The sequence below is a fragment of the Leopardus geoffroyi genome, chromosome B2 (assembly GCF_018350155.1).
Source record: "Leopardus geoffroyi isolate Oge1 chromosome B2, O.geoffroyi_Oge1_pat1.0, whole genome shotgun sequence".
Classification (NCBI taxonomy): domain Eukaryota; kingdom Metazoa; phylum Chordata; class Mammalia; order Carnivora; family Felidae; genus Leopardus; species Leopardus geoffroyi.
The window spans coordinates 4,240,305-4,256,818 of NC_059332.1; the positions used below are offsets into that span (position 1 = coordinate 4,240,305).

Here is a 16,514-nt window from a genome sequence, read left to right on the forward strand (position 1 = left end):
CCTAATCTGTAGACCTCTTCATGCCTGAACAAGCATAAAACCTACCATTCGGCCCTAAAAAAGAATGAAACGTTGCCGTTTGCCACAACATGAATGGGCTTTGAAGGCATTACGCTAAGTGAAATGTCAAAGACAAATACCGCATGGTCTCACTTTTGTGTGGAACCCAAAAAACAAACACAAAAACCAACCAACAGAACCCAACGCCCAAGCTCTCGATCCCCGCGGTTACCCCCGTGGCTGAGGACACCCCTCCAGCGGGGCACCCACATGCCATTCGGGTCTAGATTCTCTGCAGGGACTCAACGTCTAGGAGCTCGAGGCGCGCCTTCCGGCAGGGCTGTTTCTGCGTCCGGGCCCCTCGGACCACACGGAAACCACTTAGAGGGCCTACCTTCCTTTCAGAGCTTCTGTCTGGGAAGGACATGGCTCCTTCCCTCTTACCTTCAGGAACGAAGGTTAAAACAGGCTTTCCTTTTCAAAAGTCCTCACGATCACGGCGCATCAAGGGAGGTGCAGAGTTGGGCCCGATCCCAGAGTGCCGGGCCGGGCGTGGATACATAGACAGGTGCACGGTCTACGTGTGCATACAGGGTAGGTGACAGCCTCTTTGAGTTAAAGCTAACACCAGCTGCCACTGGACGATGTGGACGCGTTGCCCCAGTTCTGTTCGATCTTGCCTCCATCCGACAGCGGTGTGGACAGAGCCCTTGGAGAACACACATCTCACCACCGTGGATTTGGAGAAACCTCTGACTGGGGAGAGCGTCTCATTCACGAGAAATTTTCAGCTGTGGCTTGGAGACTTTGTCCTTACAGGGGAAACTCCAAATTCAAGGTGGGGAGCATCTGACCCCAGACTCAGAAATCCTGAGATGCAATTCGTCAGTCCCAGATGCTCTGTTCTGCATTGTGGACCTGGGCCATGTCGGTGACGGTGGCCGACCGTGACCCACATTCCGGACCCGCGCACCTCCCTGGCTCCAGGCCGATGTTGCCTGATGCTCAGAAGCAAACTGGCTGCTCTCCCACGTCCCTGTGTGAGGCACGCAAGCGTAGATCTCAGCTCACGCGAATTACGGCACCAGGCAGGTGAGAGTTACGGCTCACGCGGTGACTCTGTCCTGCTCTCGGCTCAGTGTCACTTGAGAACCGGGGGGCTGGGATGTTCACACAGAGCAGCTCGGGGAGCAGACAGCTTGCCCGGCGGCTGGCCCGCCCTGGGAGGAGGCAAAGAGCCGGGCGGGCCGCCTCACGACGCGCTTTTTTAAAAAAATTATTTTTTGAATTTATTGCCAAGTTGGCTAACATGCAGGGTGTCCAGTGTGCCCTTGTCAAAATGCACCTTTATAGTTCTGCTTCATCCAGTCCACCCGCGGGAGAGACCGACGAAAAACCAAAACACAAGAAGAAGAAGAAAAGTACATCCCTTGTTTTCAACCTTCCCCATGCCTCTGTCCTCCCTGCCCTGGTTTCCAGCAGCTTGGCCATGGAGCTGGGCTGTGGGCTAAGGAAGTTCAAGTCAGGAGGGGAGCGTGTCACTTAGGGCAGGACACTGAACGTGGCAGTGGTAACAGTGAGGGCCCGACCCCTCCGCTAGTCCCTTAGCACCTCACGAAGAGGGGGAAAGGAGGGTCAGCCCCACGGTCCGCGGCCGCGTCTGCCTGGTCTCCCAGCCTGCTCCCCGGACAGGCCGTCCAGGGCATCGGCCGCCGTTCCTGCTCCGGGGCAAAAGCAGAGAGGGACAGAACGAGCGCACCACGCGGTCTCTGCACGGCAGGGCCACACTCGGGCGCCGCTTTCAGTCTAGCAAGCGGAAGCTGTGAAGCAAAGAATCGTCTCGAGGCCATTTCAGTTTAGCATTTTCACACGGGACTGAAGCCAGGCGCAGCTTCTCCGTTGAAAAGTCGGGGCTCTCCTGCCCTCTGAGAGTAATTCCGTTGTAATTTTTCACTTTGCACAAGAAAATGGATCCTTTGTTTTCCCTTTGCGTTTGCACGGTTATTTTCTCTGGGAAGACTGTTTTGCAAACGGCGAGTTAAAACGACGGTCAACGCAAGCCAGCGCACAAGGAGGGGGGAATGAGGCGGCAGGGGGCAGGGGCCTGAGCTCAGCTTTCCTCCTGCCCACACTCCTCCCGTCCTCCTAAACCAGGCGTGACGCTTCTCTTCCTGAATAGTCAGCGGCCAGTTTTTAGTTGCAACTGAACTTCTCTGCGACACCTGACGCCGGCCTGACCGTTGCTGGCCAGTGCCATGTGCCAAGTACATCCCAGCCGACCGAGGTTAAACTAAGGGAAAGCAACATTGGAAGGCCGGCCTGCCGGGTCCAGCCACACCCTGCGAGCAAGCAGCCGTGGTTCCTGGATTATCCAGCCCCTGCTTGGTGTGCCTGGGGTGGGCCGGGAACCAGCCGCATCCTCGGTTCCGGGCTGGCACGTGAGCCCAACAGGAACGTCGTCACTGTCGTTTCGCTTTATGGGAAGATTCCAGACCCTTCCTGGTAGTCGGTCCGCTTCTCTCTCAGTCTTGGGATTTTCTGGGAGTCCACAGGGCTCTCTGGGACAGGGAGCTCCTGATCTGCTCCCTTGCGGTCCCAGCACCTGGCTTCACTGGTCCCCAAACGTGTGGACCTGATGGGGACCCAGAATCGAGGTGCGGGTCCTAGACGACCTGAGACGTCAGTCTGCTCTCCGCCCCCGAGGCATCTTTCTTTTAGGGACGTGTGATAAATGGCAGACTGTTTGTGTCCCACCCCCCCAAATTGTTATGGCAAAGCCCCAACCCCCAACGCGGTGGTACGTAGAGGTGAGGCATTCGGGAGCTGATTAGGTCATAAGGGCCGCGCCCTCACGAACAGGATCCCTGCCCTTCAGAGAGTCACCAGAGACCTCCCTTGTCCCTTCCACTGTGTGAGGACACAGCAAAAAGCCACTTACAAACCAGGAGGCAGGACATCACCAGACACCGAATCTGCCAGCCCCTTGATCTTGGACTTCGGGCCTCCAGGGCTGTGAGAAAATGTTTAAGCACCCCCCTCCCCAACAAGTCTATGGTGCTTTTGTTATAGCAGCGTTCAGGGACTAAGACAGAAATCCTATCTTCATGTGTATTCGTGAACATAGTCACAAAACAAACACCAAAGCCCACATGCCCCGAGGGAAATGCACTGGCCTTCAGCTCAGCAGATACCCCGTGTTCCTGAACTTGGTCAAGGGACCCAGGATGCGGAGAGTGTGGGGGCTCGGTTTCTCCAGGAAGCAGAGGCCGAGGTGGGACTAGACTGTGGGGATTTTTGTGCCGGGGAAGCGTCTGTGCGGGACGCATGCATGGGAGAAGCGGGCGAGGCCGGCACCCACAGACCAGGCTGCTGGCGACCACCTGGGGAAGGCGAGGGAGAGGCGGCCTGGATGGAAGGGGCTTCTGCTGCTCTCAGTCCCGGTCAGGCCAAGGGAAGGCTGCCCAGTAGAGGCCGGGGGCGAGGGTGTCACGCTTTTGGCACGAGGGCCGTGCTGGGCCCACAGGGGTAGCAGGTGCAGGCAGCCAGACCCCCACAGCGCTTTCCCTTGAAGGGGCATCTCAACAGGTATGTCCTGATCGTCAGCACGAGGGGAAATGGAGTCTCGCTCAGCCGCTCGCCTCCCTGGGCCACAGGGCTTATCTGTATACACTCCACTTCTTACAGTATTGCTCGAAAACACGCACTGGCTCCTGCCACATACCGTCAAGTTCCAACTCCAAGGCCAGTGACCATGCGGCCTTCTCCCGATGGAAGAATCCAGAGAGAGATCTCAGGTGGGGTCCTCACCACATGCTGCTCCAGGTGAAAGGGACCTTGCTCGCTCGGAGATGAGCACATTCTGCTGTCTCCCCACTGACGCCTATGGCCTGACGTGGGTCACATCACACATTTATGGGGGACGCTACTACGAACCAGACCAAGTCCCTGTACGTGCGAAGGTATTGCTTCAAGGCCCTGCACAAACGTCCCCTCCTCTGAGGCCTCAGCGTCACAGACACAACTAATGCCCCCTTCCCACTGCAATCCGCTGACCACGAACGCAGGCTCTGTCGTGCTGCATATGGCGTTAACTCCCCGAGTCCCGTCTCTGCCCGCGTGTAGAGGCGTCTGTTCCGATGGGCGTGTGTGACATTATGACATTTACGTGGAAGGAACAATCTGTGTCTTCACAGAATCTCACGCAATGGCAACAAACTACTCAGTCCACATTTACTGGCACTCAGTCTGTGTAGGGGTGTGTGTGTGTGTGTGTGTGTGTGTGTGTGTGTGCGTGCGTGTGTGTGTGGTGGGGAAGAGTCATGTCACACACGCCCCGACTCCTATAATTCTTCTTTCCAACTGTCAACCGCACTGCTTGTGAATTCAAAACACCATTCACACTTGCACCCCCTTTAGGGCCCTTGATCTGAGGGAACGGGGAATGTGTCAAACTCACAGACTTTTGATTAATTTCCTCTTCTTCGCAAAGGTGAGTGCGGACAATGGATTAGCGAGTTACATCTATTTTGAATATAACAGGTTTGATTATCTGGGGTGTGTGATCATTCTGGATTTTAGAAACACGAAGTTCATTACCACGAGCCAATCCTACATTTACGAAAGAACCAGAGAAGGCCAAAATTCCACTTGTAAAATCATTTTATTGGTATAAATATACATATGAATAAAATACCTCAGCCTGTAATGTAAGTGAATATTTGTGAAATGTCTTAGAAAGAGTAGTGTTTTGATTTTTTTTTACAGGTGTCAAAGTATTCTTAAAATCATACATTAAAAGCTAATATGCAGACAGAAATTATAGGCCTTCAAAAAACATGAATATTCATAAAACCTCATTCCGATCAACTATGTACATGAATCCGGGCACATGGTAAGATCAGCCGTGGGCCTCTTTCACCCTGTTCTTAACTGGGCTCCTGGATGGTATCGCGAAGGTCACCGACCAAATTTACGTGGACAACTCCACATCAGGAAGGAAGAAGTTCCCCAGTGGAGAACGTAAAAACCATAGCCAAGATCTAATATATATAATTTATACAAATTATTTATTAGTGTGCTCTGTTAATATACTTACAATGTGCAATTGCATACATCAAGAATAAATTGCTCTCTCAAGTGCAGATCTGACACGGGTCCATGCAGCGGTACCCCACCGTCAGCCGATGGTGATACTCGTGTGAGGATGTGTCCAGGTACTTGGATTACCTCCCGAAACTCCTCTCGCGGGGCACACTGTCGCTGCCTCCGAGAAATTCCAGTAGGGCCCATGGAATAATTGCTGGCTTTCACTAAAGGCATATGGAGGAATGCTTCGGAATCAAATGCCGAGGGTCGGGGGAAGACGAAACAAATGTACTTTGATTACCAAAAAACCCAAATGGGTCTGTTTCTGTTTTCAAAAGGCAAGTAAAGAAAAGAAGGGAAAGGAAAAGAGCACCGAGAGAAGAACTCAGGAGGAAGCGTTGCCCTTGACTGCTCTCTAACGGCTAACAAAGCACCCCTGCACGGAGACTTGTGCACCGGGGACCTTTACACAAAAATAAACTCTCTCTCCGCTTCTTCCCCAGAGTCGCTAGATTTGCCGCCTTGGTGGCCGTCTCTACTGGAGGACCACGGCTTCTGTTCTGGATACTCCTGGGCCTGCTGGCCCCAACTTCTCCTTGAAACTGGAATGGAAAGGGGAAGATGTCATTACGGTTGGTAGGGTACAATCGACGGCCTGACCGATAGTGGGGGGAGATGCAGGGGCCCCGAGGGGCGGGAGGAACTTGCTCAGAAACGACTTACCAGCTACGTTTAGAGACTCGAGGCAGAAATGAGAAACAAACCAATAAAAATAGAAGCAAATCAAAATGAGAAAACACAAAAGCAGGCCATGAGAGGGCAAAGCTCTCACGGCCGTGGTTGAGAATCTGGGGGTGCTACGGACAGGGGAACTGATGGGGGGCCCTCCGACCCCTCACGCACAGCCGCCCCTCGTGCGGCCAAGGCAACAGGACAGACAGAGCCTGGCAGAGGCGCCGCTGGACAGATGTCCCACCTGATGCCTTCTGCCACCATCTAGACCTGGCTTTCTCTGCTCTGGGGCCACGACACGAGGAAGGACCCAGCAAACCTCAGTTCCTCGCGCTAGGAAGTGAACGGTTCAAAGCCTTGTGAGAACAAATGAATACTGCCTCAGGTGTGGTCAGTCCTCTTGGAACCAGCCTCCAGGTGACAGAACTGTCATCATGGGTGCCTGCTCTGATACCATATAAATATTAAGGACCCCCCGCGACTTCGCACAGCCCTGATGGGAGGGGTGGAGAATTACTGGGCTGGGGCCTTTGTTGCGTGTCCCTTCGGGCACGCGTGCTTCAGGACTGATACACCTCACAACGCCCTGGCAGGGAGGTCTTGTAAAACGTGGAATTTGGATTTAAACGAGACCTCTCCCTGCAAAGTGCATGTTCTTGACAACTAGATCAGAGCTTCGCGGGTACCGTACCTCAGGGCGATTAAGGCTTATTACATATTACTCACCAAATCTTTTGTATAGATACCACTTAAGCCAAAAATACCAAGCCCCACACTTTGTGTGGCTTGAAAGCAGACAAAAGCTACCTCGTCACTCAGAAGTTCAAATGATCCAACCAGGAACACAGGCCTGGAAAGCGACAGGATCTCCTGATGCTTCTAATGACCTTGACTTTGGCAATTATGCTAAAAACTCCTCTGGCCTGGAACTGGCTATTCAAATGCTTAATCCATTAAAGGGCAGTTCAGGAAGTAAAAGCTCCTGAAACCTGATAGTTAAAATGCAAACATAATAAAGTATTTCTCTTGCCAATCTGGTTGTGGGGCCAGATTCTGATCTCTAGACAATAAAAATTTAAATGTAGTTAATTACATTAAATGGAAACCATCCACCCTTCTCAAGAGGATAAACTTCTCAAATCTCATCGTAAAAATAAGTAATTTTTTAAAAGCCTGACCTCTTTTTGCCTAACGCCTTGGAGCAAATTCTCAGATGGAAGGGAAAAGCAAAAAATATTACAACTGATTTTATTTTTTCGCTTGAGTCGTGTAAAAAAATAATAAACGTCCTTTGAAAGTTGTCAACCAATCAGGTTTGGGGGCAAAGGTAAATAATTTTCTAAAAATGGCTTGTTCTTTAACACAAAATCCATTTGAGAGTAATCTACAAAGAACTCTCTAAGTTTTCAGCTTCTGCATGTGCTACAACCAGGAGGAAGGACAGCAGATTTCTCATCATCTCCAAGCCACTTTGCAATAATCTGACCTCAAAGTAGAGCACTGCTAGTGAAATCTTGCTGGAAAAATTTATTCATTCCCTTTTAAAACCAACATGAGCTGTTCCTGTGTATCAAGTGACTCAAAAACAAATTTCCGACGCTACAGGTTCAAAAGAAGAACCCAAAATGGTGATATACTGCTTATTTGACTTCAGAGCAACCACGTTGGCTCTAATTCTTAGATTCAAAAGCTTTCCATTCCGCCAGTATTTTAGCTTCCTCAAAATCCCAGGGCCTCATTCACGGTCTGTGAAATCAGAGTACTCTCTAAAAATGGACACATTCATGCCATCCAAAATGTTTATGTCGCAGGTAAAAAACAAAAGCACCCTGGATGGACCCAGGTCGCTGGAGCGCAGCTAACTGAAATTCAGAGAGATCTCACATAGCGGTCTTCCTGCAGAAAGCAGACCGTCCTTCAATCTGCATCGTTAACAAGTTAACAGACTGGTTTCTGGGTCGGTGACATACACCCAATAAGAGTCACGAAGGCACAAATTTTAATGCGTCCAACATAGTCACTGAGAGGAATAATATGGCCTTTCTAGAGGCCCCACAAAGCAGTTCACTAAGGCACTGACGCTATTTAAAAATTCACTGATTAAACTCTTGTGGATGTGAGCGGGATCCCGAGACTAGTCCCAGGCTGGCATTTCCTTAGCGTTACAAGGAGGTGCGTGAGTGGACAGGAGACCGAGGCAGGTGAGATCAGGGACCTAAAATCACACCAGTGGCCAATGCACTCGCTCTCCCAGCCTCCCACCTTCTCATTAGTCCAGATCGCTGGTAGGAACAACTTTGTAGGGGGAATGTTCTTTGTTAAGTTAGTTTTCCAGTCCTTAGGCAGCATCTATTTGACTGCATATAATTAGGATGCTAATTACAATTATATTGAAGTAGGTTTGGTCAAGCTCCCACTAACGAATAGTCCCAATAAGATTATGTCTGCTTGAAACTTAAAACTCTAGTAGTTATTCTAAAATATAAGATTCAGGGGGCGCCTGTGTGGCTCAGTTGGTTCAGCATCCGACTCTTGATTTCTGCTCAGGTCACAATCTCACAGTTTGTGGATTTGAGCCCCATGTCAGGCTCTGTGCTGACTGCACAGAGCCTGCTTGGGATTCTCTCTCTTCCTCTCTCTCTGCCCCTCCCCTGCTGGCACGCTCTTTCTCTCTCAAAACAAACAAACAAACAAACAAACAAACATTTACAAAATAAATAAGTGGAATATAAAATTCAGGCTTTTTACTAATTCAGATGAACCTTCTCCTGAGCAGCCTGACTTAATGCTTGACTTTATACAGGATAAAGAAAGTCAGGTTGCCTTACTACACGTCTTCAATGCAAGTATTCACCCCGTTAACGTGCTGGGGCGTCTCTGTGTGTCTGTAGACGTGTTTGGTGCCATCCCACAAACCATTAAAATGATAAAAAAAAAAAGTGCTTAAGTCAACAGGCTATTCAACGTAAACACTGTGTGTATACTCACATCCCGTCTACGGTGGCAATGATTGGTGCAGGAAGGATTAAATGTGAAATCTGTCATTCTGGAAGATGATTTGACTTGGCATATATACATGAAAAAATATATACATGTATCATATACACACAGACACACGTGCTAATTTTAAAGCTTCCGAAATGTGCACATGAATTTGGAATTAGAGATGCATTTGAAAATTTGAGCTCTTCTCCATTTTAAGTCCCACTGACATCCATCTTTCGCACGAGGAAAACGTGAGGACCTTAAAAATAATATTTGGTAGCCAGCCCTGATGTTTTTATACTTTCTGGCAGGAGCCAAAACTGCTGACCAATGGTTAAATTTCTTTTGAAGAACTCATACCGGGGTAGTAGAATCCAGATCTGGTGAAAAAAAGTAGGATACAGCACTGGCTGACAGACCGTAAGCCACAGCCAGATATTTTGCTGGTTATAGGTTGGATTATGGAAGAAGCAAGTGACATATAAAAGACATCTCAGAGTAAGATGGCCCGAACAAACAGGGTACATCATAATATATACAAAGCCAAACCAACTATTTTCTTCAAGAAAACAGGACATACTCTAATGAAAACATCACAGCTTATAATTAAATGCAAGACGGGAAAGGACACGAGATTCAGAAGTTACAGATATTTCCAGTAAAAGAAAGCAAGCATTTTACCTGTCCGGTCAATACTAAAATAGCCACACAATTAAAACAACAACCAGGATCAAAATATGCAGCATGCTTTGAGAACAACAGCTTCTGTTTGTCACACGGATACATGATTTAGGAAAATAAGAAAGCTGTTTTAGCTTACACGAAGCCGCTCCTGAAAGATTTAAAGGAAAGTACACAGCACGGGCTAACAGAATTGCTCTGCTAAATGCCGTTTGTTAACCGGGAACTATTCAGAAAGCAGACTGCTTTGGAATTCTCAAGGATGAAGACAGGCAGGTGGGGGAATCGGCACTAACAAAACAGTATTAAAATACGTGACATAAAATTACTTTAATTGAAGCTCCTGTAAAAACTACTTTTTTGGTTCCTGTTGCTATTTCCAGAAACCAGGGCAGAAAAGCAAACACAAGATGGTCCTGTTTAATTCCATCACACTGATACAGCCCATCGGAGGGAGAACTGGAAGTCCAAGAGGTCGTGGAAAAATCTGAGCCAGGCACAGAACTTCTTGCCTTCCTACGATCTGGCTTATTCCTGTGGCCAACCTTTCTGTCCTATCTCAAAGCCTTCCTGCAGGACTGGTGCGGTCCTGGGGCTGGTCTCCTTGTGTGTTACACGAAGCGCTTTCAGTGGCTTCTGGGAAGAAGGAACACTGTGCTCCATCAAGGTGCTTTGTTAGGGAACCAAGTGATAGAAGTCGACCGACACGATAGTTCAAATGTAAATTTCCAAAATCGAGAAACATCTATGTGACCTTCTCAAAAGGGGCAATACAGAGATACGGCTTCTGATTTAATACGCTCTACAAATAACCCGGCCTCTCTTCAGAAAACAAATGTCTTAGGTGTTTGTTTATGTGACTTTTCTGTCACTTGAAGATAACAGGTTTTTCTGAAAATATCAGAGAAAATCTCTTAGGAGACTTATTGTAAGCACGTGTCTGTAAACGAGTCTACCACGCAGGAAATCCGGGAGCGTGTGTTCCAACCAAACTTTATTTACAAAACCCACAGCGGGTCATCGCGTTCGTTTGTTTCTTACAGGGTCAAACATAGGATTCCTCGGTAGTGTCCGTGACATCACTGGTATTTATTGATTTTAAATTTTTAATTGAAGTCTGGTTGCCATATAACATTACGTTTGTTCCAGGGAGTCCTTTAAAAAAGTGAAGGGCCAAGTCAGTTTTTTCTTGGGCAGGCGCTGCCTGGCCCAACCAGAATGTTCATCTGTGATCTATAGACTTCACTCTGTGCTGTGGGGCTGTGGGGCGTGTCCTTAACCCCACCAGCTCCACCCCGTTAGCTGGTTGGGGGGCGGGGGGGGTAAGATCTCCAGGCAGGTCGGAGTGCACAACTCATCCAACGGTACCGGCCAAGAAAGCTGGCCCCAAATGTTGCCCGAGGGAGACAGCAGATGCCTTCTGGCTGCTGTTTTGGTTTATAAACCTCTGTCCGGGAAAGTCCTCAAAGACAAAAGTTCCCACCAGAGGCGCCGTAATGCAGCCGGTTGTGAAGCCATAAGGTGGGTCTCGTAGGAGGTGTGTTATCCATAACAAGGTGCGGAAGTTTCAGAATGCTTTATCCTTTTGCAAGAAAGAGAAGTTATTCCTATAATCGGGTCACTTCCATTAACTTGCCGTGTGGGGCGCTTTCTCAGAAGGCCGTGACGGGCACGGAGTCGCGGCTAGAATTCTGGGCCGCGTACTTCATCCTTGGGAGCCTAAATACACTCATGTGTCAACCCCCGACAGAGGTTTACCGGAAGAAAAGTGCCCTGTTTCAAGGGAAAAAGGACTTTAAAGCCATCTCACATATCAGAATATTCTACCTCTTTTTTTTTTTTTTTTTCCTTTTATGATACTAAGACTTCCTTTCAAAGATTTTCAAGTCAGATTTATAAAGAAAGTTATTAACCAGCAAGATCAGAAGTGCGGAGTCACAGGAAAGACATTTCCTCTCTGAATCAGCGAGGCTTGCTCTAACATTTCCCACTGGAGTTCAAAGCCAATTTGAAATTAACAGTTTGAAATTGACAAAGCCTTTTTTGTCTCCTGGGACTGTCTTCACCTGAACGGAACACGACAGAACTCACCACCGTGTCTCATGGAAGGCAGATGGCAAAAAGCAACGGCCGTAAAATAGAATCAACTGTCCTTAGAGGTTGAGACCCTTAACTGGTACTTTTTCTTTCTCACTGAAGGGTCATAAAAAGTCCAATGAAAGGTCGCGGGCATTTCACTGATCCTGTCCTAAAACAGCGTCAGGTGAGGTGTTAGGCCAACACCTTCTAAAGGCAGAAACTGCACTCTAAGAATTTCTTCCCCAATCCCAATTACAGTCGAACAGAAGAGTATAGCGAGACCAAGAGAACGGGAGGCATGAGCCACATGGAAACCCACATGATCACGAAAACTGGAGAGGACAAATCACCCCACTCCAGAGTAACTCGATCCTCCTTGGTCGAGTTTGAAAGTTTAGATTTTGAAGTCGATACTTTTTGCCCCAAAGGGAAGGACCATCCTGTTGCCATTTAGAAAACCAACATGGGTTGTAGGAATAATCCCCGAGCCAGTCCCGGGATAGAAGTTACTCAATTAAAGTTTGTTTTTGTTAGTGCCAATTCATAAGCTTTGGGTCAGTGAAGGGATGATAAGCGAAGGCTCTAACCATTTGTTGGCTGTGACTTCCTGTGCCCAACTGCCTTCACCTCCTCTTCTGCAATCGTGGAGTACAGTTTTGAAGATCTTTTCCCTCCACTGGAAGGCTTGCCAGTGTCATGATCTGAATGTCTTTTGTAATAATCTCCTCTTTGCACTACTGAGGAAAAGGGATTCATTTTACCCTTTACATTAGCAAATACATCGATGTGTTGACATTAATATTAAAGACTATTAAGAATTAAATATCCGAGAACCCGCCCCACTTAGGCTTTCGGGAACCTACAGCATTGGTCCCGCACACACCATCATCTACAGAATTCAACAGCCAACATTATGGAAATGTGGTGCAAAATGAGGTGAGCTCCGAGTCTGCCCCCAAAAAGGTGCTAACAAAAGGCCCCCGCGGTATCACTTTGATTCCAGGATGGATTAACGAAAATCACATTCACTATGGAATAATCCAGAAGAATCAGAGCCATTTACCTGTTTCAGAAATGAGTTGGGCACGCTAGTCCAAAGGGAGGCACAGAACAAGGAAATGAAGTAACCAGCATGAATAACGTACAAGAAAATAGGAAGGAGCACATCAGGAATGTTTTCTAAAGAAAAAGACAGGGCTCACAAGTGGCTGTCATCCCCGGGCCGGCGCTGCCGATGAGCTAATAAACTGAAGTCAGAGTCTTAGCACCTTGGACATTTACAGGCTGTTCTCAGACGGCATGTATATTTCAACTCCATTTCAATACCAAGTGACACCACCAGGATGATGTCTGTGCTTAACTTATTGTGGATCCCAGGGGCAAGCTCTACAGTCCCCACCTAGAAAGATGGGGGCACGAATCATCCATGGTGTTTGCTCTCAAGGGGGAACGAGGAAAGGAGTTACACATCTACCCCAGAGCTCGGAAATGTCTGAGGAGCAGCTTAGTTTCTCAAGAAAGAACACAGGACTTTTCCAAAGCAGCTAAGGGTATGCCAGTGGCTTCCACTCTTCACCCTCCGTGGCACCCCTTCGTACTCAGGGGGCTGGTGGGTTACTCGAGCCCTTTGTTTGTAATCCTATAGGCATCTAGAAAACATCGCTTTTCATAAACGTTAAGCAATCTTCAAAACCTCCTTGTAAGTAAAGACACAAAGCAGTTGCAGAAAGAAGGGGAAATGAAGGCAGAGTGGGGAGGGGCTGGCTCAAGTCCGTCTGACTCGGAGGTTCCTTTTTCTACACCAAGACTCGCGAAGGCTGTGGCTCTAACGCCAGACCCTCTATTTACTCATTCCGTGTAAAGTAACTGTAGGCGCTAGCTATCTTTCATGGCTTTGGCTACTCAGTTTGACATGAGTGGTTTATCAGCTTTGGTCAAATCCCTACCTCCTTTTATTTATAGCTAATAGGTGAGGGAAGCTTGGACCCACCAAATGAATCTGCAGGATGGAGAGGAGAAAGCAGGCAGTGTTATTTTTTTGTTGCTCATCATTTATTTTTATTATTCTCCTAAGTCACAAAGACAGTAGTCAGAAATATTCTCCATTAACTTCAACACAAGACTGCCATTAATAAAACAGGCCAGTGGAGGAAGATGTCAAAGCCAGAAAGGTCAAGGAATTCTAAAAGCATCAAACATCTAAAATAAAACAAAGGCAGCCTCAAACCATAATGAGAGCCATCTGGTCATGGGTAATGACTCGCGGGGCTCTGGAATTTCTTCATCAGCGGGGCTTAGAGATGGCAATTATACTTTATGGAGGGTAGAACCCAAAAGTCAACAGTGTATTTAACAGAGCGTGGGAGGTGGGTGACAGAAATGCAGGGGTGCTGAGGCCACCCTCCACTCATAACTCTTGATCTGATTCTGGGAGATGGGCACCCACGTCCCAGGATTATCTTGCTCTGCTCCCAGCAGATTAAGGGGAGCAAAGCTGGCCCAATGACGCCCTGAAAGCGTCCAGGCAGGTGCCTGGGGAATAAGGCATGTCTGACTTCATGACTAAGCGAGTGTAATGAGCTACGAGTCTCCCCCCCCAACCCCCCCAGCCTGCGGGGGCTGCTTATGAAGCACAGTGATGGTAATTCACAACCGGGGGAAGAGTTCTGGGAAATAATGAGACCTAGAAGCCTGTAAGCGGCACCCAATGAGTCACAAAATATTTAAGGCACTCCGCACCTGCTGGGAGCCAGTTCAGGAACGCCTAGTGATTACAAAGAAGGTAAACCTTGGGTTGGGATGTCTGCTAAGCTTTTATTCTGTGTATACGGTCCTCTGTGAAGATCCAGTGTCGATAAGGTTGAATCAAGCTTCTGAACTAGGAAACTGCTCTGGTCCCAAAAGTTTAGTCCAAGGAATGCTGATTTAAACTCTAGGATACTCGTCAAGACCAGGGTTAATTCCCTTCTCTTGAAAGGACTCTCCTTGGAGAAAGCTAACAGAGAGAAAACATTTCTTACCTTCCTGGGAAAGTGTCCTGGGACTGGGCTGGGGGCTAATCTGCCCATCTCTCTCCTTGTCCGAAGGAACTTTTTTCAGGACAGGTGGGAGAAGAGCAATTTTCGACGAGCCAGGGCTGGATGGGGAGTCCGGGATGTCCTCTAGGGAGACACAAACGCATGCGTCAAGCAGTTGCCCAAGCTGGATTCCTAAAACATAAGCCAGGTTAATCTTGAAATACGAACGGCCAATCACTTTTAAAAAGTATCCTAGAAGTTTTCTGGCCAAGACGGAGTGTCATGTCTCTGCAAGTAACAGCTATATACAGTAGGGAGAAAAATAACTGAAATTTATAAAAGGTTACAATCTCTAAAACTCACAGACAGATGGGAATTTATGTCGCTGACACGGAATTTCAGTGAGCTGATATTTGAAAAGGACGCTGCCAGTAAGTCAATGTTCCTTTGCCTCAGACACAGAGGCTGTCTGATTTTCTTAAAATACGTGATATTTATAACCCACTGCCTTTGCCTGTTGTCCAGTACAGTGGTCACGTCACACGTACACACGTGGACACATAGGAACGCAGGCACACGTACCTATATATCCATACTGAGACCACTAAGAATAACTTGGAATCAATGGGCTTTTTTTTTTTATTTAAAAAAACTTTTTTTTTTCTTAATGTTTTTATTTATTTTTGAGACAGAGAAAAACAGCATGAGCAGGGAAGGGGCAGAGAGAGAGGGAGACACAGAATCGGAAGCAGGCTCCAGGCTCTGAGCCATCAGCACAGAGCCCGATGCGGGGCTCGAACTCACAGACTGTGAGATCATGACCTGAGCCGAAGTCGGACGCTCAACCGACTGAGCCACCCAGGCGCCCCTCAATGGGCTTTTAGAACCAGAAGGACTTTGGCGACCACTGTACAAATGAAGAGATTAAATGACCCGCTGAGGGAAAATGACAAAACTTCTAGGGTTAGAACTCTAGTCTCTTAATTCTAAAGGCGACTTACTTCATTCTCTCTGTAAGGATTTACTGAACTGCGCCCTTTTCTCCGCCCTATTTTCTGCAAGGTTATTTGAGCTTGGTGTGTGTAGGTGTGCGTGCACGTGCGTGTGCGTGTGTGTACAGAGGGGTTCTCTTCAGCCTTCGCCTTCCAATTCAACTCCCCTCCCTGCGTCACTATACACACAGGCTGTCACCTAGCACCGCGGAAGACCTCTCCCTGCTTGGGGCGGTCTCTCAGAGCCGAGGAAGGGAAAGGAGGTGGCGGATTTGAAAATGCCTGAATTTTCAAGCACTACGAAAACAAACGAGTGTGCTAACATAATTCTCGACAGACTAAGTGCTGTCGAGAAATGAACGGACACATTTAACAAATTGAAAACAGAAGCTCCTTGCAACAGAGTATTGGGAATCTGGCTAGTTTTGCATTTGGAATTGGCCGCTGGGGAGCTAAAGTACAAACGAGATCAGGTTCGTTTTAGAACTGTTTCCTTACCGCAGACGAGGGATACACCTTGCTGATGTTTTATTATTATTTTATGCCTTCCCTCTCCCCACTCTATCATGAAGGTATTTCGTGTTGCACCAAGAAATTTTTTGTTCCCTATCATAACTTTGGTCTGCAAAGAGGTTTGAGCAGAATTAGGCAGTCCTAAGTGATCTGCTTCAAGGGTCGGCTGCTGGGGGGTGACCGCAGGGTGTCTCTCTGTGGCTGCTCTTTGGAGACTGTGCACCGGTTTCTTGAGGGACCAATGGGCTGTGAAGACCAGAGGGCATTAACCAGCTGGCCGCTTGGTGAAAGAGAGGCATGTTTGAGGGAAAACGGGAAAGACCCACCAGCGGAATGAGTTTGGACGCCTGCGACCTTATCTTTTCTCATTCTGCCCAATCCTCTGCATGTTGACGAAGGACTACGATGAGGCGTGCGTCTAACTTTCTAG

The 16,514-nt window shown here is 48.1% G+C and overlaps 1 protein-coding gene across 11 annotated transcripts in view; it reads right to left on the reverse strand.

Annotated features, from left to right (window-relative positions):
* Positions 1 to 4,641: 4,641 nt before the first annotated feature.
* Positions 4,642 to 16,514, reverse strand: part of CARMIL1 (capping protein regulator and myosin 1 linker 1) — a 310,299-nt gene continuing 298,426 nt past the window's right edge. For 6 of the 11 annotated variants that reach the window (XM_045497182.1, XM_045497181.1, XM_045497185.1 and 3 more), the window contains 3 exons: positions 14,583 to 14,723; positions 12,626 to 12,741; positions 4,642 to 5,687 (listed from right to left, as the gene is read on the reverse strand). In XM_045497182.1, the coding sequence (XP_045353138.1) occupies positions 5,508 to 5,687; positions 12,626 to 12,741; positions 14,583 to 14,723 (437 nt within the window). In that variant the 3' untranslated portion in view covers positions 4,642 to 5,507. Of the gene's footprint in view, positions 5,688 to 12,149; positions 12,300 to 12,625; positions 12,742 to 14,582; positions 14,724 to 16,514 lie in introns of all 11 variants that reach the window. The other 5 variants (XM_045497187.1, XM_045497188.1, XM_045497186.1 and 2 more) reach the window with 3 other exon arrangements.